The sequence below is a fragment of the Panthera tigris genome, chromosome B2 (assembly GCF_018350195.1).
Source record: "Panthera tigris isolate Pti1 chromosome B2, P.tigris_Pti1_mat1.1, whole genome shotgun sequence".
Taxonomy (NCBI): Eukaryota; Metazoa; Chordata; class Mammalia; order Carnivora; family Felidae; genus Panthera; species Panthera tigris.
The window spans coordinates 104,884,600-104,910,827 of record NC_056664.1 but is presented as its reverse complement, the minus strand read 5'-3'; the positions used below and the strand labels follow the sequence as shown (position 1 = coordinate 104,910,827).

General features: G+C 37.1%; 1 protein-coding gene across 1 annotated transcript in view; it reads right to left on the bottom strand.

Annotated features, from left to right (window-relative positions):
• Positions 1–7,086: 7,086 nt before the first annotated feature.
• RFX6 (regulatory factor X6) overlaps positions 7,087–26,228 on the bottom strand; it is a 54,800-nt gene continuing 35,658 nt past the window's right edge. Inside the window, exons 8-19 of the mRNA XM_042985341.1 lie at positions 25,116–25,193; positions 24,886–24,999; positions 21,618–21,667; positions 18,514–18,673; positions 17,463–17,607; positions 16,149–16,258; positions 14,807–14,924; positions 13,262–13,384; positions 12,396–12,602; positions 10,703–11,215; positions 9,639–9,851; positions 7,087–7,262 (exon numbers count right to left, since the gene is read on the bottom strand). Coding sequence (XP_042841275.1) covers positions 7,087–7,262; positions 9,639–9,851; positions 10,703–11,215; positions 12,396–12,602; positions 13,262–13,384; positions 14,807–14,924; positions 16,149–16,258; positions 17,463–17,607; positions 18,514–18,673; positions 21,618–21,667; positions 24,886–24,999; positions 25,116–25,193 — 2,007 coding nt within the window. The remainder of the gene's footprint in view (positions 7,263–9,638; positions 9,852–10,702; positions 11,216–12,395; positions 12,603–13,261; positions 13,385–14,806; positions 14,925–16,148; positions 16,259–17,462; positions 17,608–18,513; positions 18,674–21,617; positions 21,668–24,885; positions 25,000–25,115; positions 25,194–26,228) is intronic.

The window sequence follows — 26,228 nt, the reverse complement described above, 5'->3', positions numbered from 1 at the left end:
ATGTGGGGAGAAGGGATGGCAAACAGTGCATACATATTACCCCCCAAATTGACAGGCAAGAAATCTTGCCATTTTGTAACATAAAATATGGTAACAGTTTTATTTTCCACAGGGATCATGCAGAGAGCATTAATAAGCTAAAGCACACAGAGCTAAATGACAAATCTTGATTAACAAACTACCCACAAAGCTCATATTTGCCTCGGTGTGTTTAAAGATGCTTGAAGGCTGTAAATCCCTGACCCTGTTTCTGACTATTGATTGGTAAGAACAACACCCTTGTTTTTAACTAATAAAAACAATGGTTTCTCTTTACTTTAGGGCAGGTATCATATTAAGTAGTTAATTTTTCACTTTCGTAAATGTGTTCCTCACCCAATTCTCACTTAAAGACCCTATGACATCTATTTTAAGAAGGTCACCACATCACACTGAGAATCTTGGTTTTGACCTTCTCTTCACCTTTAGTTCCCTCCAATTTTAGGGTCACATCAGCAATACAGGAAAATGCATTTGAAAACATTAACAAATTTTTTCTTCCTTGATATTTAAATACCTTTTTCGGGGGAGAAAGTCTGGGATTCAATTTGTGAAAAGGAATAGAGAATTGTATTAAACCTTATTTTATTGGCTGAAATCATCATTTTTAAAAAGAGAACCAAATTAAGACCTTCATGAAGAAAACCAACACCTAAAACGAATACAATGTTACATGTCAATTATATCTCAATTAAAAAAACCCCAAAAGATTAATTTCCTTAATTTTGTGTTGTCATAGAAGACATAAAAGGGGCTTAAAGCCTATTTTTAGTAGTGGATTCTAGGAAAGCAATGGTGTTTGTTGAAAATATTTTAGCATTTCAAAGTTTATAAAAATCTCAGCTTGACATTCCTACCAGCCTTGTCTAATACTTTGTGTATCTTCATAATCATGTTTCTCATGTTTCATCACTAAATCACTATGATTATCATTAAAGTTTGAAAGCTTCAGGAGTTTCTCTCTAGATTCATTCTGGCTGCTCTTCCTCTTTGTGCTCCTTATCTTTTCATCTCTTCTGCCAACCCTAGGTTCCTTACAGGCTGCATTCCTGTCCTGAACACTCATCCCGCCTGCCAAGCCCTCCCCCACCCCTCCACCATTTCCTTCCCCAACATCACCTGCTTTCCATTTATTCTTCTAGTCTCAGTACGTCACTTCCTGCAAGACATTTCCCTGACCAGCTCTCCCCACCCCATCCCTGCCCTGGAGGCATCTCCATGGGCTCAACTCTTATTATTATTTCTCTGAGCCACCTTCACTTCTTTTCACAATGTCAACTGTGTAGATGTTACAGTTAATGTCTGCCTTACCTCATAAACTGTAAGATCCATGGGGGGGGGGGGCGGGGGCGGTGGGACCTTATCCTTGTTATCAGCGTGAGCAGACATATTTGTTAAAGTGGGATAAAATTGAATATCTCTTGGAAATTTCAACGTTAACTCCTTAACAAAAAGCTAACCAAGGCTAAGAACATGACCAAGACATTTCATTAAAATATTCAAGTAATAAATAGAAGTCTTGAGATTAAATGAAATATTTGTAAATAATGAGATAAGGTTTTTAATAGGAACAGGAATCTAGAAGTATTCTACATTTATATGTATGTCCAAAGCTTCCCATCCTATTGAACGAACAGAGAACTAGAACTTTCTAGTTATGACAGAACTTCTAGATATGACAAGTAAAACAGTCAATCTAATGAGTGGTCAATTTTATCCCCATAAACATCTGCATGTAATACCTATTACATGAGAATTTTAAGAAAGAAAATCAGAGATCTCTCCAACTGGATTAGATGCCAAAACAAAAACAAAAACAAACAAAAAACAAAACAAAACAAAACAAAACAAAAAAACCCTAAATTACTTTGGTCATTCTGGAAGTAGACTATTTTTATAAGAAGAAACATTTCTACCATAATATCATATAGCCAAGATGAAGAAAAATTAAGCACTATTTATAAGATTTTGATATTAGAAAACTAATTGAAAACCTTTTTACCAAACAGAACAGAGATAAGCCCTTATTTTGTAATCAAATATCTCAAAATTACTGAATAGATTACTCATTGCAACTACCAATCACTTCCAGCCATTGCTAACACCTATAATCAAAGAGTAACTGAAATGTATTTTCTTTTCATTTAAGCAGTGTGCTTTTGGAACAGACAAGTTGCGTTCTCTGCCATTTACAAACTAGAGGATTTAATTTAGAATTCTATAATTGAATGAGATAGTACAATAACCTTTTATATAAACTCATCATTTCTTATCTTTCCCAAAGCACAAAATGTCCTGTATGCCATAATCACCATTGTTTACTTTTCTGGAAGGTTTTTGTTTAAATTTCTCTAACTGACCTGGGATTATGAATCTGCCTTCAAAATACAGTATGAACAGTTTGCTACTCCAGTCCTTATAAGAGTTCAAAGCTGTTATTGTGAAACTTGTAGGACAATTAATTTTGCTTCCTGTTATATAGAAATCTGAGTACCTGTAATCTCTCTTTCCAGGGAGTTCATACATATCACTCTCATTTGTCTCCTGCTTTTTTGAAAAATTGGAACTTTGGGTTTGGGTTTCAGAATTCATTTATCTCAAAGCGTTTTTCTTTCTTTCTCTTTTTTTCTTTTTCTTTTTTGGGGAGTTCGTGGGGGAGAATGCACTACCTGGCAGTATTCTTTGTCCTGTTTTTGTGGACTGCGTTTTATGCTCATAAATTTATGAGCATAAATTCAGTGGTTGGAAAACATCACCAGGGAAGTTTGCTGTTTATCATGTTTGCTGGTTATCTAATTTGATGTTTATCATGTTTTTCTGAACAAGAGGAACATGCTGCTGTGGACTGGTGACTGTAGTCAGGGAAGCTGTACTCTGAATGGCTAAATGGAGACCATGTCAGTAAGGGCTCCAAGGGTAAATTTGGGAGAGCAGGAGAGAATTGGGTATCGTGCTTCACTGGTCAGGGTGGCACAGTCTCAGCTCTGGTGTTCTAGAGTCTAGGTCCAGGCACCTGTGGCCTCAGTGTCCTCTTACAGGGGCCCACCCATTGCTGCCTACTGGACCCCTCTCACAAAGCTGGTCTCTAGCTCTCCTTCCCTCTCTTTCTCCCTGCTTCTAGTCCTACTCTTCTGCTTGTTTGCTTCTCTAAGCTATGTGTAGGAGTTTCATAGTCACAGTAGCTGAAGAAATCATCTAATTGGGTTAGTTGGATTCTATTTAATGTAGAGTGCCATTACTGGTCAGAGTTTGGGGACATTCATCTCACAGCCTACTCCATTTCTCCATGGAAGTGTTACTTTATTTCTTGCCACAGTTCTTCATTGTGCAAATCTGTCCCACACGCTGCAAGATATTCACATCCCTGGTCTTGACACTAAATGCCAGTGCACCCACCGGTTGTCTTTAGGTATCATGTGAGTAAAAAATATTCTCTTTCCCATTTCCAAAATGGGTTCTTGACATGGGCGACCCCGAGAGTCTCACGGACTTTCTTCTCTCAAAGCAGAAACAAAGAGAAAGATTTTACATCACAACTGTAATTGGAATTTAGCTTAAGTGATTTTTTAAAAAATCCTTTCTAATCTGAAAGCATACTTGGGAACATATAACTGAGGAGAGCTCTAACTTTTCTCCACCACCTGGAGAGAGGAAAATAAATCAGATCTCCTTTGATCTGTAATTCTATGTTAATGACATAGCTGGGTTTTAGTTTTTCTTCAAGCTGTTATAAAATAAGCTCTTGGTTTCTGAATTGTATTGAGTCCACCGAATTATTTGGAATGCTCATTTTTCCTTATGCCATTTATCTATAGTAACCACTAAAACACAGGATTTGAAAGATAGTACTCCAAGAACGGAGTATTTAAACCTCTCCCTTTTTTATTTCTACCCTTAATTTTGGGCTTCACATAGGCATTAGCTTGAACAGGTCACTTTTTTTGTCTCTTTTTTTATTTATTATTTTTGAGAGAGAGAGAGCACATGAGTGGGGAAGGGGTAGGGATGGGGAATTGAGGATGCAAAGTAGGCTCTGTGCTGACAGCAGAGAGCCCAATGTGGACTCAAACTCACAAACTGAGATTATGACCTGGGCCAAAGCCGGACACTCAACCGACTGAACCACCCAGGCGCCCCCAGGTCACTTCTTTATAATTGATAGTCCACAACTTCTAAAAATTACTTGATTTACTTTTAAAAACAGAAACACTAGAAAGCTAGGCTAAGATCCTTTAACTATATTAAAATTAACCTAAAGAGTACCAGAAAAAGCCTTGAGCATCCAAGCTTTAGATCCATGAAGGAAGCAATTCTAGAATGATGAGTGCAGCTGAAAGGCAGGAAGGTATTAAATGTCTCAAGCTCCTTCTAAGTAAAATTAATGATGCTGTCACTTTTAATTCATGCAGGAATGGCACCACCTCTCCAGAGGCATTTGGAAACATGGAAGATGTTGTTAGTTGTCGCAAGGCTGGGTGAGTGGAGTGCTTTGGTGTTTGAATGCCGGGGATACTAAATCTTGTGCAATATGCAGAATGATCCTGCAAAACAAAGAATTGTCCTGCCTGAAAGCCAGTAGTGCCCACAATAAGAAACGCTATTATACATCTAATAGACATAAACCCAAGTCCCACTGCTTGGGGAAAAGAGCAAGTTAGTCTTCCTGATGTCAAAATTTAGCACCTTGTCATTGTACATGAAACCCAGAGATAATGTTTACTTTTCTTCTGCACTTCTCCCTGCTCCATATAATTTTCCCTCATCTATGAAGGGGTTATCAATCCAGGGTCAACTATTTACACTGAAATTGTTTGCAAATAGGGTTAAAGAAAACTTTAGCGCCACTACTAACATATTCCTTTTTTAAAAATTTTTTTCATGTTTATTTATTATTGAGAGACAGAGAGAGACAGAGCATGAGCATGGGAGGGGCAGAGAGAGGAGGAGACACAGAATCCGAAGCAGGCTCCGAGCTGTCAGCACAGAGCTCCACCTGGGACTCGAACTCACAAACTGCGAGATCACAACCTGAGCCGAAGCCGGATGCTCAACCAACTGAGCCACCCAGGCGCCCCTAACATATTCCTTTTTAATTCCTGATATCGCCAGTCACCAATCCTTTAATTGTACTAAATGATGCTTATGCTTCTTTGAAATTTCTTATTCCTGCTCCTTTCACTCTGCTTCCAGGTAGTCTCTGCACTTACCTGCTGGACATCTGGATGAGAGAAATAGCCTCTCAAATAGCCCATTCTTGGGCTAGTTCCTCTCCTGTCTGGTCCTCCTCCCTTTCCAGCTGTTGCTGGCTGTTCCTTAAACATCATGTCCCATATTACTTTTTACTCAAAAATCTTCAATGAGCTTCTACTTCCTATCGCATCACCCCTTCTTCATCATATCAGAACTTACCAAAGGCATTGGCAGGGTTTTATTTTTACAGTTGTATTTTCATTTTCATCTTTTCAACTTGCATTTTTCAATGTGCCTGACGTAAAATAGATGCTGAGTATATATGTAATTCCTATATGGTGGAAATTTGGCTCTTAATTTTCGAGACTTATGTCCAAACATTTCTTAAAGCTGTTTTGCTTTTCACTTCAGTCCAAGCCCTTCATAATTTCACTCTCCTTTGTATTCTTACAGTATTACTACAAATCATAGAACATTTATTCCTATTTCTCATCATTTGTTACTGTGCAGAATTTTCTGCTCAATTAATTAGCTCATAAACTACATGCTACTAAGCAAATGGTAGCAACACTCTGAGAAGTCCACAATTAATTTGTTTATTGCTTTCTGAAAACAATCTGCAGTTTGTCTTCACCAAATTACATCATGATGTATAATGGGTATTTGGGGCTTACAAATCCTTTAAAAATGTACTCGGAGCTCATAGTATAACCCAATCCTTAATACAAATAATATAAGTCCTGTCATATGACTGTAGGAAAAGCCTGTGAAGTTAATGGAGGTTTCCCATTACAGGCCATGAGTCTTGCAACAGACCTTTCAGCTAAGATATACAAAAATGAAAAGGAAACAGACCTAGATAGATGGTGTATCAAATTCTATTAACTCGTATGGAATGAATTCCTCACTTCTGAATTTCTCTTTGCATTCAAATGATCCTTGAACACTCATTCATTCTTAGTTTATAAGCCAAGTACTTGATTAAAGACTGCTTCTAAATCTTTAGAAGTTCAAATGGTCTATAAGCCACAATTTCCTTATATTTATATGCATGGATAGGATATGAAAATATTCTTGAATTATGATGTTTTCACCAACCAGCTTTACTCTTTAATTCAGTATCCAAAGGAACTTTGCCTGTGAATCCTAAGCATTCTTCATAAACAGTAACAGTTCTAAGAGCAATCAAGGATTTAAAAATATTTTCATACTTTATTTCTTTCATTTCTTCTTACCTTTCTTAAATAAAGAGGGAAAGCATTCATAATCTCCGTTCAGTTACATAGAATTGGAATACTGCTATGTAACAGAACTCATCACACTAATGCACAGGATTGAAAGTCAAGCAACTTTGGTCTAGGCTGAATTGAATTAAGTCTTGACCTTGTAAACATTTCCACAGGAGGTAGAACACACACACTTGACTTTTTGTCAAATAAGGGATAGTAAACAATGATTCTGAGACCCTAATAAATTAAAGGTATTTTAAAGGTATTAAATAATTCTTTCTTTTTATAGACCAAAGATGAAGCAGCACACAGATTTTCAATAAATTAGGAAGCAAAATATTAAATCTTCATAGCTGAAATGTTTGCATCTTCAAAGCTCCAGTGGTTCAATTTGATAATGTTTGAAACTATAATTAATAACGAGATCACATTTTAAACAATTTGCGTGCAAGGCAAAGTCTGCAAGTATCTCCATTCATTATGGAGTTGTCCATAGTTTTGTACCAGTGACTTGAAAACAATGTCCTGCCACTGTATATTCCATTTTCTTTACCCTGATGGCAATCTGAATGAACAATATTTGAGCAGTAGAGATTCTTAGTTTCAATCCTCACTCAACATTGTTGGTTTAAGTGCCTCCAGCTGCTGTTCCCATGAACACAGTGTTGATGGGTGGTAAAGAGGACACCATTTCTCTACCATTTGCTCCATGGGAATCCAAGGTCTCTTGAGCTGGATACTGATTGGAAGCTCCATACATACATTGGGATGAGGAGGAAGGAATTGGGGTTTGCAAGCTGGATGCTGTAAGGGAAAATGTAATCAGCAATTGAATATTGACTGACATTTTTTTCCTTTCCAAGTGCCACTCATTTTAAGCCTCCTGTATTTATTTTTGCATTTATCACCCATACCTATGCTATTTTCCTAGAAATTGTTTTTACTTCTACACATTTCACAAAGAAAACTCCATTTCAAACTTAAATTCAGACAACTTTATCACCAAAATATATCCCCAGTCTACTTCCTCTTTCCATCTACACTTCCTCAATTATTCAAACCCCCGTGTTCTCTTACCTGGACCAACACAGCCGCCTCCTAACTAGTCTTAGGACTGTCACCTTTGCCCCACCCTCTCATTCTGCAGGGAACAGCCAGGATAATGCTGCTGATGTATACATCAAATTGTTGCTGTTCTCAAACTCTACAAAGACTTCCCCCCACTCTTAGAACAGAATCCAAGCTCTCTGCCCTGGTTCGCAATGTCTTCTGTGAACTGGTCTCTGCCTTCTGATTGATTTTACTCTACTGTCTTCATTCACCATGCTCAAAGCACATTGGCCTTCTTGCTGCCCACTCAGTTTTCCTTGTTCCCATTTCAGAGACTGTGCACTTGTCATCTCTTCTGCCACCACTCCACCATCAGACCTTCAAGTCATCGCCTCCTAATCACTCAACTTTCAACTCAAATATCTCTGCCTCAGGATTCCTTTCCCAACCATCTCACCAAAAGCAGTTTCTCCATAACCATGTGTCATTTTACCCTATTTAACTGACTTCAGGGTACCTGACACTATCTTTTTTTTCTGCATTTGTCTATATAATCATCCCTTAACCTCTCCTTCCTAGCAGGTAAACTTCTTATAGGCAAGAACTCTGTCTGATCACCACCATAACCTCAAACTTAGAATGAAGTTTGGCACACAGTAGTTGGTTCTCAAAAATTTGACCAACTGGCTCTCTGACACTACATTTCCTGCATGTATGGTTGCTGGCTTCTCATTGCTGTTTTTCTCATTTTTCTAACTACCATCTTCTCTGTCCCTGGAAACTAGGTTTTCTAACTAAGGAAACATAGAGTGGGTCCTAAGTTCCCTCGCACTGCTTACCCACTTACTCTGTTCCCTTTTTTCACTCAGAAGCCCTCTTTGCTATTTACTTGTAAGCCAGCTCTGTCAACTAAAGCTTAGAATCCATCCTACACCCAAGCTATGTTCCATCAAAGCTTCCACTATCTCTACGAGTAAACAGAACTAATAGTAACAATAGCAACACAGTACATTTTAGTCTCACGGTGAGGAAACTTCCTGAAGTGGAATTTTCTGCTTCATTAGAGTAACCTAGAAGCAATGACCATCTGCAGATAGCATGAGATGGGCTGCTAGACTCTGCTCAGGGAGCATCTGTGATGGTCACGGGAAGGGAAGAAGTGCTTCCTATTGAGTTATTGGAAAAGCACACTGAGAGAGGAGAGATGGAATTTATCTTATTTTCCCTTATGCTCCAGCTGGGTGTCAATGGCCTTTACTCCAGCTAGCTTGAAATCTATTCCATTGGAATATTTCAACCATCTCATATAAACATTAACACTCTGCCTTGATACTTACATGCATATATACTTGCCCTGTGATCCCTTATTAGCCATATTGGAAATTAAATCTATACATATATTTTTGCCCCCTTTTTCAACTCACTGATGTATGGAGTTCCTACCATGTGACAGACACTTTGCTGGGTGCTGTTGATGTACAAATTGTACAAGTACAAGTTGCAGGATTTTCCCAGGGACAGCAACCTGGTTGGAAAAAGATGCTAGGGGACTTTATGGCAAACACACTGTTTTGCTCATTTTTACTTAAACTATATGTAACAGAGCAATAAAAATAGCAGCATTTTCTACAGAGCTGTCTAATCACATTTTACATACAATTGAGAAAATGACAGCAAACTCTATCACAAATCACCACTTTTTAAAACTTGGAGTGGTTTTAGGGTACTAGTGGAGATTATGGGGTCCAAAGATACCTCTTGGCACTGTCCCTGGGTCCAACCGTGAACAGGAGAGAGTGAGAAAAAGACATCAATACTGCCCTCGTAAAACTTAAAGTCTTTTAGACTGCCTTTGACAGATTATATTCATGTTTTGCATACATAATAGGTGCCAGCTATTTTTTTGAAAGAATAAGAGATTTAGCAGTGGGTTGCAGAGTGACCAACAGACTGAGAAAGGGGAGACTGTTACCAACAGACACAAAAATATGACTTTCGATCCAAAGTGATGAATCACTTGTAGGAATATGACCTCCAGGTTTACCTCAATAGTCACCCTCCAAAGTAAGACTACCTACCTGAGGTCAGCAGCCTTTTAAAATGTTTTCAAGAACTACTAAAATAATTTACCTACTACTGGAGTTCGACACGCAACTGATGGTGATGTGTCTGCGTAAAATGAGCTGGTCTGCTTTCTACTATTGTCATCTAAAATGTTAAGTGGATCGTGGATGTCACTGTAGGGAGGCAGTGAGCGAACACTGCTGATGACAGAAACATGTTGGTTCACCATCGATCCGAGTCTATGAGACTCTGGGTAGTTTATGTTGCTTCCATAGTATCCTACAACAGAAAAAGTCAGGAATGTATTGTTAACGTACTACAAAGAATATTCCAGGAATGAAAAAAGGGACAAGATAATAGGGAGGGGCCTAAAGATGCCATATTATAAATATTACATTCACATCCATCTTTACTATAGAGTTGGATTTGTGCTTGTATAAGGATATGCTTCACTCTGCTGGGTTTTTTTGTTTTTAAAAAAATACAAAGTAGTTATCCTATTATTAATTTTCAGATGTAAGACTACATCTCTCTCATATTTTCCTCATCTAAATTAACAAGATCTTCCTATAAAGAAAAAAAGCACTACTAACTTCTCACAAAGATTACACTACTTGTCAAATACCAATTTTATCTACAGATTTATGTTACTGGGAGAAGGACTGGTCTACATCTAGAAGAGAGGACACAGAACCTGCATTGGTGGCTGAAGAAAGAAGTCCACAGACCTTTCCAACTCCCTAAACTTTAAGTGTTTTATCAGACTAATGGGGGGCACAGTTTCTGTCCTAATCTGTATGATCTGCTGCTAGTTCTCCGTAAGAAACATTATTTACTACAAATAAAATGGACAGAACATTCTTCTTTTGGGCTTATTAAGGGAGATCTCAAACATACAATTTGACATAGTATTTTTTTCATCATTTGTGGCATTTAAAAGGGCAACTTTAAAAAAAAACCACAAGAATTGTATCTGGAAGAAATTAGCTCCAAGTATCTAAGATTCCATGATCTTTGGAAACTTTACGTGGGATGGCATACTACTCAGAGAGGTGGAGCTCAATTCAATGTCTGATTTTGTCTTACTGCCATCTCAAAAGCCAGGAAAAATTCTTTAAAAATTTCAATACCATTCGGTGAATTAGGAGGCAATGTTGCTCCTTGGCAGCTGGCAGCGCCCGCATTGCTCAGGAAATTGAAGCTTCCTGTATTTAAAAACTGCATACTGTGTGAATCTTGGCTGTGTGAGGATGGTCCGTAGCTGGAAGGTGGTCGAGAATTATATGGAGACCCAGCACAGCTGCCACTGAAGAAGTCTCTAGAAAGCTGCTGTTCACTCCAGGCCATGCATCGACCATGCTCTGGGCGATGAGGATAGACTCCTGATGGGGGGTGAGGCTGTGCCCTAAACACAGTCTGATAGTTAGAGTTGGTCCCATAAAAGTCATGGCTGGTTTGAGGATGAGTAGGATAAATGGGCTCTGGGAATGTTGAGCAGTGGGGTGGAGCTGACAGGACTGGGCCCACACTTTGAGGTCTTCCTGCCATTGGTCCCTGGTTAATGACGCTTCCTCGGCTCGCCATGGCTGGAGAAATGGGTGGTGTCATCAGATGACCAGTGTTCTGGGAAAGGTCCATTTGACCTGGAAAAAATTACCAGAGCCTTCACAAGTGGCATATAAAAATAGATGGATGCATATCTTTAAAAATTATTCAAAAGATTTATCAATATGCTTTTTTAAAAAAAATGGTTCATTCTTACTCTCTAAAAATTACAGAACTGGGGAACATTAAAAACCTAGGCTTAAAAGATACCATCACAAAAAAATAAACAAACAAATAAATAAAAGACACCATCACAATGCATGTATATTTCACAATACTGAAGTGTTTTACACTTGATCTTGGCCAAAAGGCCGAGAAGCAATAATAGTGAAGTGTTTTGAAGTTAGTCACTATGAACAAAAGTCTGCGATGGTTTCATGCTTCCATGGGTATGAAGATGGTTAGAGCTCAAGCTTGGGAAAGTCAAGGGATCTGCTCTTTACAATTCCCCATAATTAAAAAAACAAACTGAATGTTAAATGGTTTGATTTTTAGGATAACAGAAAAGGCAATAGTGTCAAAATGCCCATGGCTTCAAAGCAAGCCAATTCAAAACATCACGCAAACACCCCTGATCAACAACGAGTTATGAATGCCACCCACTCTGAGGGTGTTTGATTTTCCACTGGTGGAATTGGGCCCCTGAGCTATAAGGCCTTCCCAGGTTTAAAATTCTGTGTGTCCAATGAAGTTATATATTTCAGAAAAGACATAATGCAAGAAGCAGACGTAAAATATTATCTAGTAGTGAGTTCCAGCCACTTAACATTCGGATTGATACAAAGGGGATGCTAGACCAAAGATGAAAATTATTGTAATGGTTTTCTAAAGTGGCCAAATCCACTTTTTAATGGAGGAGAAATAGTCTCCTCAAAAGCCAAAAACAAATAAGAGGCCCAGTTTTTTGACTCTCAAAGCATCTTCAGGATTTTATGTGTACCTAATCTAATTTTTTCTTCCACTTAATGAAGATAACTATTCGTATTTCTGATATAACTGAGAGAGCATGTCACAGTGTGGTACCTATGTTAACAATAGCATTGATAAAAATGTGAATGAAAAATGTTGAAAATCACAGAAACTGTACAAAGCTTTCATGCAAGTTAGGTAAGACAAGTCTTGTTTACTCTTTGAATGCCTGAAGGTCACCAGTTTTGAAGAACACACAGGAATAGGCTCCTGTGAGATGCACTGAAGCCCAAATGTTTCCCAATGTACCTGTGAGCGGCATGGTGTCTGTATTCCCAGCAGGAAATGGGTGTAGAGCAGAGGGTAAGACTCCAGGATGACTGGATGATAGAGGAAGATAGGGTGTTTCCACATGGCTTTCATTCTTCACAGTGTCACTGGAAACAGTGCTCCCTTTATTACGGTTGGCCAGAAAGCAAGAACTCGGAGAAGCAGTGAAGGCAGCTTTACTTGCATCTGGAAAGATTTTTTTTTCTTAACAGGAAAGCTAACGTCATTCCCATATTCCTAGTATATAAGCCCAAGAAAAGGAAACTGAAAACGCTCTAGGGTCATGTCATAAATCTGGAAACTCCGGGGAAATATGTGCCATGGGAAACAAGGCTGGCAGATGTCTGGTCTTGGCAGTGGTGCTAGATTTTTGCTGTTGTTGCTACTGTACCTTTGTGAGTGTGAGGCGTGTTCTGAAGGGTGCCAACCACCAACCTGCCCCCCCCCGGGAGTGGATAGTCTTCAAAATGCAAGTCATCACATCCCAAATGGACACGTTCTCTTCCTTCTTTAAGCTCCCATAGGACTTCTTTCTACACCATTTATAAGGTGCGTACCACAGGTGTTGTCTTTAATTCTGATTATTTTTTTTATTTTAATCACCTATCTACCTTAATTGATTTCATATCCTTTAGAACTTCCAGTAAATTCCTCTGACTACTCTAAGTATAAATGGTGGAGAGAAAAAATAGTGCTCCAATGGTGTTAATATACTGTGTTAGTAGTAACACGCCTGGGGAAAAAACTCTGAGACTGTTATAGCCCCACACAACGTGTGCTTACAAATTCTGGAACTTAGGTTTAAATACAGAAATACATAAAACAAAGTATACATTTTAAATTACCTGAATTCTTCATATACTTGTCCAATAAATTCTGTAACTCCTGCTCTTTGTCATTATTGAACTGGGTCTCCATGGCAAGGAGAATGTATTCATCAAGAAGCATTCGGATCAAATGGAAAGAACCTTGTTTGTGGATGGGAAGAGGGAGAGGACAATGTGAGATGAAAGGAGGGAGAGAAGGAGAAGGAAAGAGAAAGAGAGAAGTCGAGTTATCTTTGTGACCATCTCACAACACTTTACAAGGAGCAACTGAAATAAACAAATACTTGTTGGACTTTAAATGACCTGCTAAGACCAACATGCTTAACTTGGGTCTCTAATCTTTCTGTGTACCGCCTGCCCAGCTCACTGTGTATACTGTCCTGCCAGCTCTTTGGCCGCTAATTACATCAAAGGAAAATACGGATGAAAGTGAGACATGCTTTATGCTTTAAGAGGGCACACATTGGAGTGTGATAAGCTTTAACCTGAGGAGAATGAGCTCTACTCTGCTGTATTTCTGTTTACTTTGTACTAAATAGACAATGGCCACCACGGGTCTGAAAAAAGTATCAAGTAAGATGTCTTTCTAGCCTGAAACAAAGTTCCCTTTGGTTTCAAAAAACCAAGAGAGTTATTTTCATTTGGAAGTTGTCTTGGAAAACCTTAAACTTCTTTGAAGAGATTTCCCAGCAAAAGTCTGTTTTCATAATAAAGTCAGGCTTCAGTGTGGTATGTTTTAAGAAACCTCACACAAAACCAAGATATTTCAAATAATAGGCTCAATACATTTTGTTCACCCTTCAATACAAGTTCACTGATTTTATCTAATTCCACCGAGGATTAAATAAAAACAACTTAGTTAACTGTAACCTATTTTATAATGTAAAGATTTCTTGGAAAGCTAAATGCAGGAGTACTGTCCACAAGACAGCATTATAGCTGCAAACTAAGAATCCCAGAAATTTTAGAAAAAGGAAGATATTCAATTTTTAAAAGAGCTAACTTGACTCAGTTTGTTTCACAAGTCAAATCAATCAGGAAAGAGGTTTCAGAAACATATGAAAGCATGTCTTCTCAGCTGCTCTTTGACTGCAGCTATGTAGTTCCTGAAAAAGATGCAAAAATTTGCCATATTGCAGTTGGTGCCTTTGGAAAATCATGTACTAATTACTGTTTACTTGCCTGTCTAACAAAAAAAAAATTATCCAAGCACTGATGGGATGTAATGATAATAGCTGCCATTCTAGAAGTGTTCACCGGGTACTAGACTGTGTTTTTATATATATTGTCTCACTAAAGTGCCAATAAAATCCAGCAAGAGGAATATTCATCCTCTTCGACCAACTTGGGGGGTAAAAACCCAAGCCAGAGAGAAGCAGTGTTAGGATTTAACTCTGCATGTGGTCTGACTCCAAAACCCAGGCTCCTACCTACCATTCTCTATGGCTCGACAGTCAGATTTGAGCAGTATCAGTGCCACACGTTTAAAAACTGATAGGAAATGTGACTGGAAAGTGAATTATGTATTCAGATAGGAAGAGCTTTATAAAGCACTTGGGATACCAAAACTGGATGCATTGTTCAAGGTGAGGTTATGCATTACTCGAGCACCAAAAAAACTCCACTTGAGCAGAAAGTCTTGAGCCCTCTTCTTTAACGATCTTCCATTTTGTTTGCTGGTCTACAAGTAAAGGAACAAAATGAAACTATAAAATCTGTCATCTCATTACTACATGCATCCTGCATAAAATCAAGAGGTTGATAAGCTGTCTGACAAATGGACAGATGGCATGACACGCAATTTATTTTATCAGATATAATGATCTGTCCAGGGATTTTAATTTTAGTCTGTCTTTGCTGTGATTTTTAAGGTTGATAGATCTTTATTCTGCATGGTTTTGTTACCTAGCAGAATGAGACAACACAATGAAATAATTTACAAAATACTTCATCTCTTAATTTTCCTTTGACAGAACTTTAAAAAGAACAGAAGGCGAAGTGTGAAAGAAGGGTTATATATTTCTGTGAATGATTAACTCTGACTTCTCTGGTCCTGAATGATAATCTGTTTTCCTTCCAGGAGGAAAAGAAAAGTCCCTACAATATAACCAGTTTCCTTGATACATAATGGCTAACACCAACTAGTGATGGATCTATTTGCTCTTATTGCCTTGTTTCATGATGGATTGACTTGCAGGTTAACTGAAAGGGTTGAAAAAACACAGAAAATACAAAATACTGCACTCCCAGAATTTAAAAATGCAAATACTTAAAACCACATTTTCTGTCAGCATTTATGAAAATTTGCTTTTTAGAGAAGGGTCAGATCTTTTCAGCTTTAAAAAAAATTTTTTTTAATGTTTACTTATTTTTGAGAGAGACAGAAAGTGTGAGCAGGGGAGGGGCAGAGAGAGAGAGGGAGACAGAGAATCCAAAGCAGGCTCCAGGCTCAGAGCGGTCAGCACAGAGCCTGATGCGGGGCTCGATGTGGGGCTCGATGCGGGGCTCGATGCAGGGCTCGAACTCATGAGCGATGAGATCATGACCTGAGCCAAAGTTGGACACTTAACCGACTGAGCCACCCAGGCGCCCCAGATCTTTTCGGCTTTTATCTTTCACCACCTATGTTACTCAGCTGTAACTGTACTGACTGACAGGGAATGCATAGTGTCTTGTAGTTCTTTGTCAAGAAATGATGAATAGAATTGAATCTATGCCCAACACTCTCAAATCTGGTCTGTTTCGAATTTTGATATTTGGGCCACCTTATTTGCAAGTCTTCAAGAGCTTTTCAAGGCATTTTTACACACAGACTATCACCCCTCCCCCACCATTCAAGGAATTACCAGTTTAGCATTTACTACTAAGAAAAATTTTATTTTCTGAATCTGTCATTGAAAAATACCTTAATAACTCTCTGCTCTACCACGGTATCCAACCATTCAATAAAAGCCTCCACGGTGGCATTCTTCTTAAGAAGATCTTTCAGTTCTTGGAACACTGTGATAGAATCATCTAAAATGAAAAAAGAAAGCAGAATATTACTCTACTTTGAACTCAAGAGAAAACCTAAAACTAGGAATCATTTAAGAATTTTGTAGCATAAAAGGGAAAGACAGAGTAAATTAAATGTGTTAAAGAAATTATTTCATATCCTGAGAACAAGGAACAAAAAATCCTTAGTTTTTACTCTTCAACATTTTAATAATAAGTGTATGTGTTTTGGCACATATTGAAATATAGGCTTATGTATTATATAAGCATGTATATACTGGGGAAGAGTAAGTTGTCAGTATAGTTGATTATTCATTCTGAGTCCAAAGCTTTCATTAAATGCAACAGCTTCATTGAAAGCTGATGAATGAAATAAGCTAAACTTGTTGATTTCCTGCTTTCTGAACTACTTTTATCTTTAGCCAAAATTAAATTCTGCCCTGTGGAACTGAACCACTTACATGAATAATCTTTCATCTTATAAAAGTTAAAGGGGCCATTTAGAACTACTGTTTATTAAAGAATTTGAAGTTTACTGAACCCCAAAGGGTAATACAATTTTTACTAGGAAACAGAAAGCAGGGCTGATGTTGGACCACCCCAGAGAGCAGCCTATCACTTGTGCAACAGCCTATCAGAGGCTACACTTTGTCTTTTTGGAGAGAGAGGATGGGGAAATAGTGGATTGTTGTCCCTTGAAAATAGAACCTGGTAGTCTAGTCACACACATTAGCTTGCTAACTCTGTCAGATTGTCCAAACCTGCGCAGGTAATTTCTGCTTTGGAAAACAGTATTATATTGAGACATCATTTTGATATGCATCATATACCATATGATGCTAAGAGTGTAAAACACACGGAAATGTGTATGCATATAAAGCTGGAAGAGAGCTCACAACACTCAAAAACATGTTCATTATTGCCAAGTTATTTCTTTTTTTCTTTCGTTTATTTTTTACTTTTTTGGTTATTTCTTTAAAAAAATTTTTTTTAATGTTTGTTTATTAGAGACAGAGAGAGAGAGAGAGAAAGAGAGAGAGAGAGAGGTATAGAGAGACAGAAAAAGAGGGAGAGAGACAATCCCAAGCAGGCTCCACACTGTCAGCACAGAGCCTGACGTGGAGCTCAAACTCACGAACCAGGCGATCATGACCTGAGCCGAAACCAAGATGTCACTTGTGCCAAGGAGTTGACAGACCCAGCTCTAAACAGGAAGAAGACTTACGTTCAGTGTAGATATCTGATTCAGTGTCTGTGCTGCCAGAAATGGTGAGAAGGGCCTGCGATCCAATACTATTCAAGTCAACCTTTTCAATATCAGATACCATAGAATTCACAACATGCTGGTCGAAGAGAGCTGGTCTGGCAATCTGCATAAAGAAAGTAAAAAAGACACTAAACTATATTATCAAGAGTTTATCTAAAGAAAAGTTTTGGCTTCTAGAGAAATAGTTCCTTGAGACAAAAGTATCACAAATGTTTTATTTTAAAACTAAAAGCAATAGCTGAGACTCATGATCATCTCTGTTAAAGCTTTAAAAACTATTTTTGGAACTAGAAAATGAATTTTTTAATTCACGGTCATACAATAAGGATTTTACAATGTTACGCTTCTTATCTGGAACTAGCCCAATCAAGTCTTTTAAAATTTAGGGGGCTAAAAACTTCCACAAAGCAAACAATCATTTGAGAGGAGGGGAAATATATTTTTTATCAATATACAAACCTGTAATCCTAATTTAAGAATTACTTTTTTTCTTCCTATTTAAGAGATCCAAATTAGTAGTTTAAAATGTGTTCTTTGTGGGTTTCACATCAAATATTACATGGGCTCATTCCCCACAACCTTAATTTTTATTAACTGGATTCATAATGCAAAGAACTACTTTGCATTTTACATTGCACTCAGAAATTTTGTATTTTTTTACTTTTTATTTTGAAATAATATTAAATTTACAGAAAAGGAGGAAAGATAGTGCAGAATATTTCCATATTCTCCCTATCCCCCTTCTCCTATTGTTATCACCTTATCTAACCATTGTTTATTGCCCAAATCAGGAAATTAACATTGGTATAACACTGGTAGATAGACTACAGACATAATTCAAATTTCCATCAGTCTTCCCACTAATGTCCTTTTTCTATTCTAGCATTACTCTGGGGTCTCACATTACATTTAACTGTCTACTTAGTCTTCAATCTCTGAAAATTTCTTGCCCTTTGCTACCAGAGGGTTTTTTTTTTTTTTTAATCTGGTGACTCAAATACCAACATACCTGAGCAAGGTGTAAGAAAGATGTTTGCCGTTTCAGAGAAGATACAAATCTTCGCACGATAGGTATCTTCTTGTCAGTTAGAGCTTCTGGCAAGTTTTCCAAAGATGAAACAACCCACTGTTCCCAATTTTTAGCAAAATTTCTTATATCTGCTAATAAGCTACACACACAAAAAGACTTATGTATTAAATGCTAAATTGTTCAAAATGCATTAAATAAATGTAGTTTAATGGAGGTATGCTATTATTCTGTGATTCCAAGAACATGACTTTGAAGTCTGATGGATTCAGCCTAGGTCTGCCATTTATCACCTTGGTCAAAATACTCAATGTCCTCAAGTTCTGGCTTCATCTATTAAATGGGGACACGATTAGTATCTATGTCACAGGATTATTACTAGGACTACATAAAATAACTCATGGAGATTTCTCTGGTCAAATGTGGCATGCAGAGAGTAATCAATAAATAATACCTTATTGTTAATATTAACTCATGGTTCAGTCATTTTTGATAAAATATTTCTGGGTAAATGTAAGTACCCAGATTTTGCATATCTTGACTTCTTGAGAGATACTGCATAGGGATCATAATGTCATTTCAGGTACTTACTATTAGTGTCTAGTAATATATTTTTACAATCCAAATATGGCTGTGGGATAGTGGGATACATGATAAAAAATGTACTATAGAATCCTATATAGAAACTTGCAAATGTTGGTTGTGTGTGTGCACAAACATTTATACAGAAACACAAAAATTTTAAAATCAGTCAATAATCTACACATTCTACCTCAACAAAAAAGATCTAAGTTTATATTTGGGATGGTGCTACATATTGGCAAGCAGTGACATAATACAGGAAAAAGAATAGAAAATGGAGTTCGATGCTCAATTAAAATCCTGACTCTGTTTTTTAACTAGTTAACTTACTTTAGGCAAATAAATTAACTTCTTTCTGCTGCCAGGTTCCTCATTTGTGGATTTGGGATTGTAACAGCTACTGGGGAATAGTCTAACAAGTTGTGTTTTTTAAAAAATCCACTGTTCAATGATAAGAAATTGGTTAAATGAAGTATAGTATTTTTCAGATGCTATGCAGCCATTTAAAAAGAAAATGTTGAGAGGTGCCTGGGTGGCTCAGTTGGTTAAGCGTCCAACTCCTGATTTTGGCTGAGGTCATGATCTTGCAGTTAGGAGATCAAGCCAGGCTCTGTGCTGGGCATGAAGCCTGCCTAAGATGCTCTCTCTCCTACTCCTTCTGCCCCTCCCCTGCTCACACTCAATCTCTCTCTCTCTCTCTCTCTATGTTTTTTTTTTTTATTTTACTTGAGAAAGAGAGACAGAGTGTGAGTGTGGGAGGGCAGAGAGAGAGGGAGACACAGAATCCAAAGCAGGCTCCAGGCTCCCAGCTGTCAGCACAGAGCCTGACGTGGGGCTTGAACTCAGACTGTGAGATCATGACCTGAACCAAAGCTGATGCTTAACTGACTGAGCCACAGGTGCCCTGGTCTCTCTCTCTCTCTAAGAAAGAAAGAAATAAAAAGAAAGAAAGAAAGAAAGAAAGAAAGAAAGAAAGAAAGAAAGAAAGAAAGAAAAAATTGAAAAAAAGAAAAATTTAAAAAATAATGTTGATCCATATTTGTTGATATGAAAGACTTTCACTATATACTGCAATTACAGTATGTATACTATGGTTCCATTTTTTTAATGTGTATATTTACAGGTATTCTTAGAAAAAAACAGTCTATGGGATAATAACATAAGACATTAATGTGGAGAGATCAGGAGTATTATTTTTTAATGCATTTATGCATGTTCTTCATTTTCTACAATGAACTACTTGCATATTTAAGAGATAAATACATAAATAGTCTGCTTCAGGCAGTTGTAAAATTAAGTAAAATAATTTATGTAGTCTCAAAGCCCATGTCGTAGTTAATAAAGGTCAGCTATTATTACTATTAACTAATAATGCCTGCCCCTAAGTAAGCACAGCCATTCTGTTGTGACACAGAAATGTTAAGTGTACTTAATTCAGAGATCAGATTAGATGTTTAAAGATTACATATTGATAATTAAAAGAAACTATTGGTCTGGACAATACTATTATATAAATAAATAAAACGATCTACAGGAAAAAGTAAATCAAAAATAAACTTTGTTTTGTCAATCATCATGTATTTATTGAGCATCAACTATGTCCATCCTACGTGTATTTGTGCCTCAAATACTAAAATAAATTTCATTTTTTCATTAGACTTTATTTACAAAGAAAAATTTTCGTTTTTATTTTTGAGTTTTTATTGTTCACACATCAGAAAGTTTTTGTGAAAAATCTTCAGGTACCATTTCAATTTCAGATTTTTTTTTTATTGAAGTATAATCGACAAACAACATGATATTAGTTCCATGTGTACAACATAGTGATTTGACATTTGTGTACATTGTGAGCTCATCACCACCATAATCCAGTTACCATCTGTCATCAGTTACCAGAGGGGATGCGGGTCCTGGTGGGGCAATATGGATGAAAGGGATCAAAAGGTATAATGTTCCCAGGATGGGGAATACAGTCTATTTAAGATCTTATTCCTTTGTTAAAAGAAGATGGTAATTCCATTATGCCACTTTATGATTTTGCAGTTAAGGCCAATAATAACAAATAATAATGTTAATAAGTAATATTTAATAACAAAGATAAAATAATTTTTCTTATAATTTTTATTATTGTGGTTTATTTTCCATCAATTATCCATTTTATTTTCCTGTAGCCAGTTTCTAAAATGTAAATTATCCCATTTATTTTCCTGTAGCCAGTTTCTATTGAAGAACTTCTCAGTATTTCAAAGGTCAGTACACTTAAATATTTATTTTTCACTTGGACATCTCTCATATTAAAAGGATTTCAAGATTATTCTATCAATTTTGCTCAGTGAGGTTTGAGTATAAAGGTTGAGGCACATCTTCTAACTAATACAAAGGGACAGGAGCAGGAAAGTAATCTTTATAAACAAACGAATTGTTATTTAATGTTTTCCTTTAATATAATGGATAGGGTTAAATTCTACATTAAGAAACTACCACATTTTATTGACTGAACCTACCTTTCAGGCATTTCTTGCATTGTTGCAGGAATGAGTACATCTGTAAGAACCTTAATCACAGCAAAAGAGAATTAACATAAATCCTTACTTAGTATTTTTGTAGAAAGACACTTATTTGTCAATTAGTTTTCATTCCTAGCTTTCTAGAGAATAATATACTAACTCATTTCTGGAAGTTATACTTTTATCTCTAAAATGAATGTACGTGTGAGGTGCATGTGTAAGAAAGGTGAGGGGTGGGGATCTAGAAACATTACAATCCTAGGTTAGCCTAGGAACACTAATATCCTGGGTCCAGAGAGTTAATTATCAGAACACAAAGAATAATGAAAAGATGGTCAACATCACTCATCATCAGAGAAATACAAGTCAAAACCACAATGAGATACCACTTCACACATGTCAGAATGGCTAAAGTTAACAACTTAGGAAACAAAAGATGTTGCTAGGGATGTGGGCAAAGAGGAACACTTCTGCACTGCTGATGGGAATGCAAACTGTGCAGCCACTCTGGAAAACAGTATGGAGGCTCCTCAGAAAGTTAACAATAGAACTACCCTATGACCCAGCAATCACACTACTGGGTATTTATCCAAAGGATACAAAAATGCTGATTTGAAGGGGCACATGCACCCCAACGTTTATAGCAGCACTATCAACAATAGCCAAATTATGGAAAGAGCCCAAATGTCCATTGACTGATGACTGGATAAAGAAGATGTGATATATATCTATATACAGTGGAGTATTACTCTGTGATCAAAAAAAAAATGGGATCTTGCCATTTGCAACGACGTGGATGGAACTAGAGTGTATTCTGCTAAGCAAAGTAAGTCAGTCAGAAAAAGACAAATACCATATGATTTCACTCATGTGGAATTTAAGAACCACAACAGATGAACATAGGAGAAGGGAAGGAAAAATAAGATAAAAACAGACAGGGAGGCAAACCATAAGAGACTCTTAAATATGGAGAACAAACTGAGGGTTGCTGGAGGGGTGGTGGATGGGGGAGATGGGCTAAATGGGTGACGGGCATTAAGAAGGGCACTTGTTGGGATGAGCACTGGGTGTTCTATGTAAGTGACGAATCACACTGGGTTCTACTCCTGAAACCAATACTACAATGTATGTTAACTACCTTGAATTTAAATTAAAAATTAAAAAGAAAATAATACTGAAAGAAAGGGCTAGACTGAGCCCTAAACATGGATGAGGTGGGTAGGACCTGAGAATTAGTAGAAAGAAGAATTTAGATAGTGTTGACTGATCCCAGCTCAAGAAAAACTAGAATAAAGAAAGAGGGGACAAAATAGGATATAAGCAATGCAGATCCATTAAGCTGACTGATAAACTGAGTGGTCCAGCCTGAGGAAAAGGACCAAGAGGAGAAGATATTTCAAAATGTGGGTAAACCCTAATCTTCAAAGGCCTATGTAGCCTACCAGAAAAATGTACAGGTATTCCATGTGTATAAGACAGTATTGTATATGCCCAGTATGTTAGTTACCAAGAATTGGACTTGGTAATCATGTACTGTTTTATGGAGCCATCATATTATTCACTCTGAAAACACCTTAAACAGGTAATAAAGCTGACCACTCTCCTGAGAGGAATGAAGATCTTCCAGAAACTCATTCTGCAATGAGAATTGTAAATTGCTCTATTTACAATGCTTACTGTGTCTCCCTGGGTCCACTATGAGGAGAAAAAACTTAATTCATTTAAAGGTACTTAAACTCAGGACTTTTGTGTTGAACTGAAAAAAACAAAACAAAACAAAACAAAAAACCAGACCATTTGTAAAGAAAAAAGAAAGAATATGCTTTAAGAATATTTCTTGGGGTACCTGGGTGGCTCAGTCGGTTAAGCGACCAACTTCAGCTCAGGTCATGATCTCAACAGTTTGTGGGTTCAAGCCCCACGTCGGGCTCTGTGCTGACAGCTTGGGGCCTGGAGCCTGCTTCTGATTCTGTGTCTCCCTCTCTCTCTGCCCCCCCCCCCCCGCTCACACTCTGTCTCTCTCTGTCTCTCAAAAATAAATAAATGTAAAAGAAAATATTTATTAAAAGAGTTATTTCTTGGAGGTACTGAATAGTGTTCCAAAGAGCTTTACTTTGATGGTGGTAAATGTGTATGCATGAGACCCGGGGGCTTTTCTTATACCCTCTCTTGGAGCCACCTTATTTCCCTTTTCTGCTTACTTCTTCAAGTCTTAAACATTGCAATCAGTTACTGCAAACTAAACCTTCTCCCTCTAAATAATGATACTCATATGCAACCCAGAAAAATGAGACAATCCTCACTCTCCTTTGTCCCTCTTCAACGTGAATTTGAACTAAAGGCAGAGAATATACTGCACTTGCTCCGTCCTCTTATCCTGTGATAGGAAGAACTTAACAGAGGATGAAAATATGGGCTCTCCCATTCTGGCTCAAGACTACCTACCAGTTCTTGGTGTGCAAAGTTGCTTCCAGTCAGAGTTCATCTAGCTTCTGCTGAGAACCTAATAGTAGCAACCAGTTTAGGAGGATTTTATTTTCTAAATGCTTAACAGGGTTCTAGTTTGGGTTTCCTTGCAAACTCAGATTATGTTTTAAAAGGAAAGGTTTTGTCTTCCTTCTGACAATTGAACAGGTAAGTGCAGACAAACTCACTTTAAAGTACCCAGATTGCAACACAGTTTTCTCCCTCAGCCTCGACCTTGCTGTTGCTCTAACTAAGGAACTGACTGTCAGGGAATTAGATTCTCCCTCTTCCCAGATAAATGTTTGGCTAGAAGGCCAACCAGTTCATCTTTGTTTGTAATGTCTTCATGATCTTTCTGTAGACATCTGAATACTCTTATTTGGTTTTAGAACAGAAATGAACATTAATACATTAAACCTAGAGATTTCCAATATTTTTAAGTTGTTAATCCCATAAGAGTGTTTAACTCTGCTTTCCCCCCAGAAACACTGACAGTAAAAAAGCCATCATATTATTCACTCTGAAAACACCTTAAACAGGTAATAAAAATTAACAAAATTTAATGTATTAGTGAGTATGTCATATTTTGAATCATTAACTGTAAACAGATTGATTTTATTTTAATGTAAATTTAACCATAACATATGTACTATTAAATACTGGTTTCTCATCAGAAAAAAATAATACTGTCTCTCCAGCCAGAAATAACAAATTTATTGAACATACAATGCAAAAATTTAGATAGAATACTTATAAAGAAAACATGCGGTTTGTGTTTAAGACACCCCAAAGAGCTTACCTTATAAAGAATTGAGTCACAAACACAGAAAATGTCAATGATAACAGGGTTTTCAAGCAGAGGAAGAAGATGATCAGGCATTCCTTGCCAAAAGTGTAATAAGAAATGCTGGATCTAGTTATAAAGCAAAAAGTATAAACATTAAGATTCTTCCTTAACATGAACTCATAAAGAACAAGACAAGAAAGTACACACAATATGATCAGCAAAGCATTCTTTGTCGTCCTTACCTCTTCAAAGTTTCCATTAATTGCATTGTCCAGGATGCACTGGCAGTGAGTTTTATACATCATTATGAGGGTATCAACCTATTTCAAGGAAGAAAACGCTTAACCAAAGAATCCTTTCAATACTGCCTTCATTTGTTTATGCATTCATTTGTCCAGCATGCATTTTTTTAAGCTCCTATTATGGACCAGGCATTGTGCTCAATGTCAAGGAATCAAAAACAAACGTACAGTTCTTATTTCCAGGAACTTAATGCCTTGTGAAGGGAGAAAGGCAAGCAAATAGACAATTACCGTATAGTATCATAGGAACAATGAAAAGCTGATTGAGCAAGGAGCTTTGGGCCAAAGCAACATTGTGCTTTTCTACCTAAGAAGAGAATTACCTCTGATTGCAGAAATACACACAAAATGGTAAAATACATCAAGTGTCCACACAGCGTTTTATTAAGTGGGTGGTGGGCAGTGTGGCATAGCGGTTTCCAGTTTGGGGTCTGGAATTGGTTAAACTGAGTGCCCAGTTCAACTGCACTACTTTGCACAGGTTGTTTTGTCTCTGAACCCTAAGCTTTTTCTCTTTAAGTAGGATAGTAATAACATTTTACCCACATGGTATTAAAAAGATTAAATAAAATATCAGGCAGATAGAAGAGTGCCTGGTACACAGTAAGATCTCACTAAATATTACTCGAAATTAGTAATATCAAATGCCTCATATTTACCCAAAAAATATTTGAATAGTTAATGCCCATTCTGAAAAGTCTCTGCTTCCATGTTACCACAGATACTTGGATTGCATAGTTAAAACATGTTAAACGTATTCTAAAATCTGTAATGGATTAGAACTAGATAATATTTTAATAGATTAATAATAGTCAAATATCTGTATTTTACAAGCTAGAAATATCACTACCTGTTACTGGTTGTGTAGTCTGTGTGAACAAGAACATGGCTTAGAGGTTACAGGTGTGAGTTTTTACCTGGATTTGAATACTAGCTCTAACCTGCCACTTACTAGCTGTATGATGTCGAGCAAGCTACTTAACATTTGTGTGTTTTAAATTTCTCATTTGGGAAATAGAGATGATAATAACAGTACATTTCTAATAGGGTTGT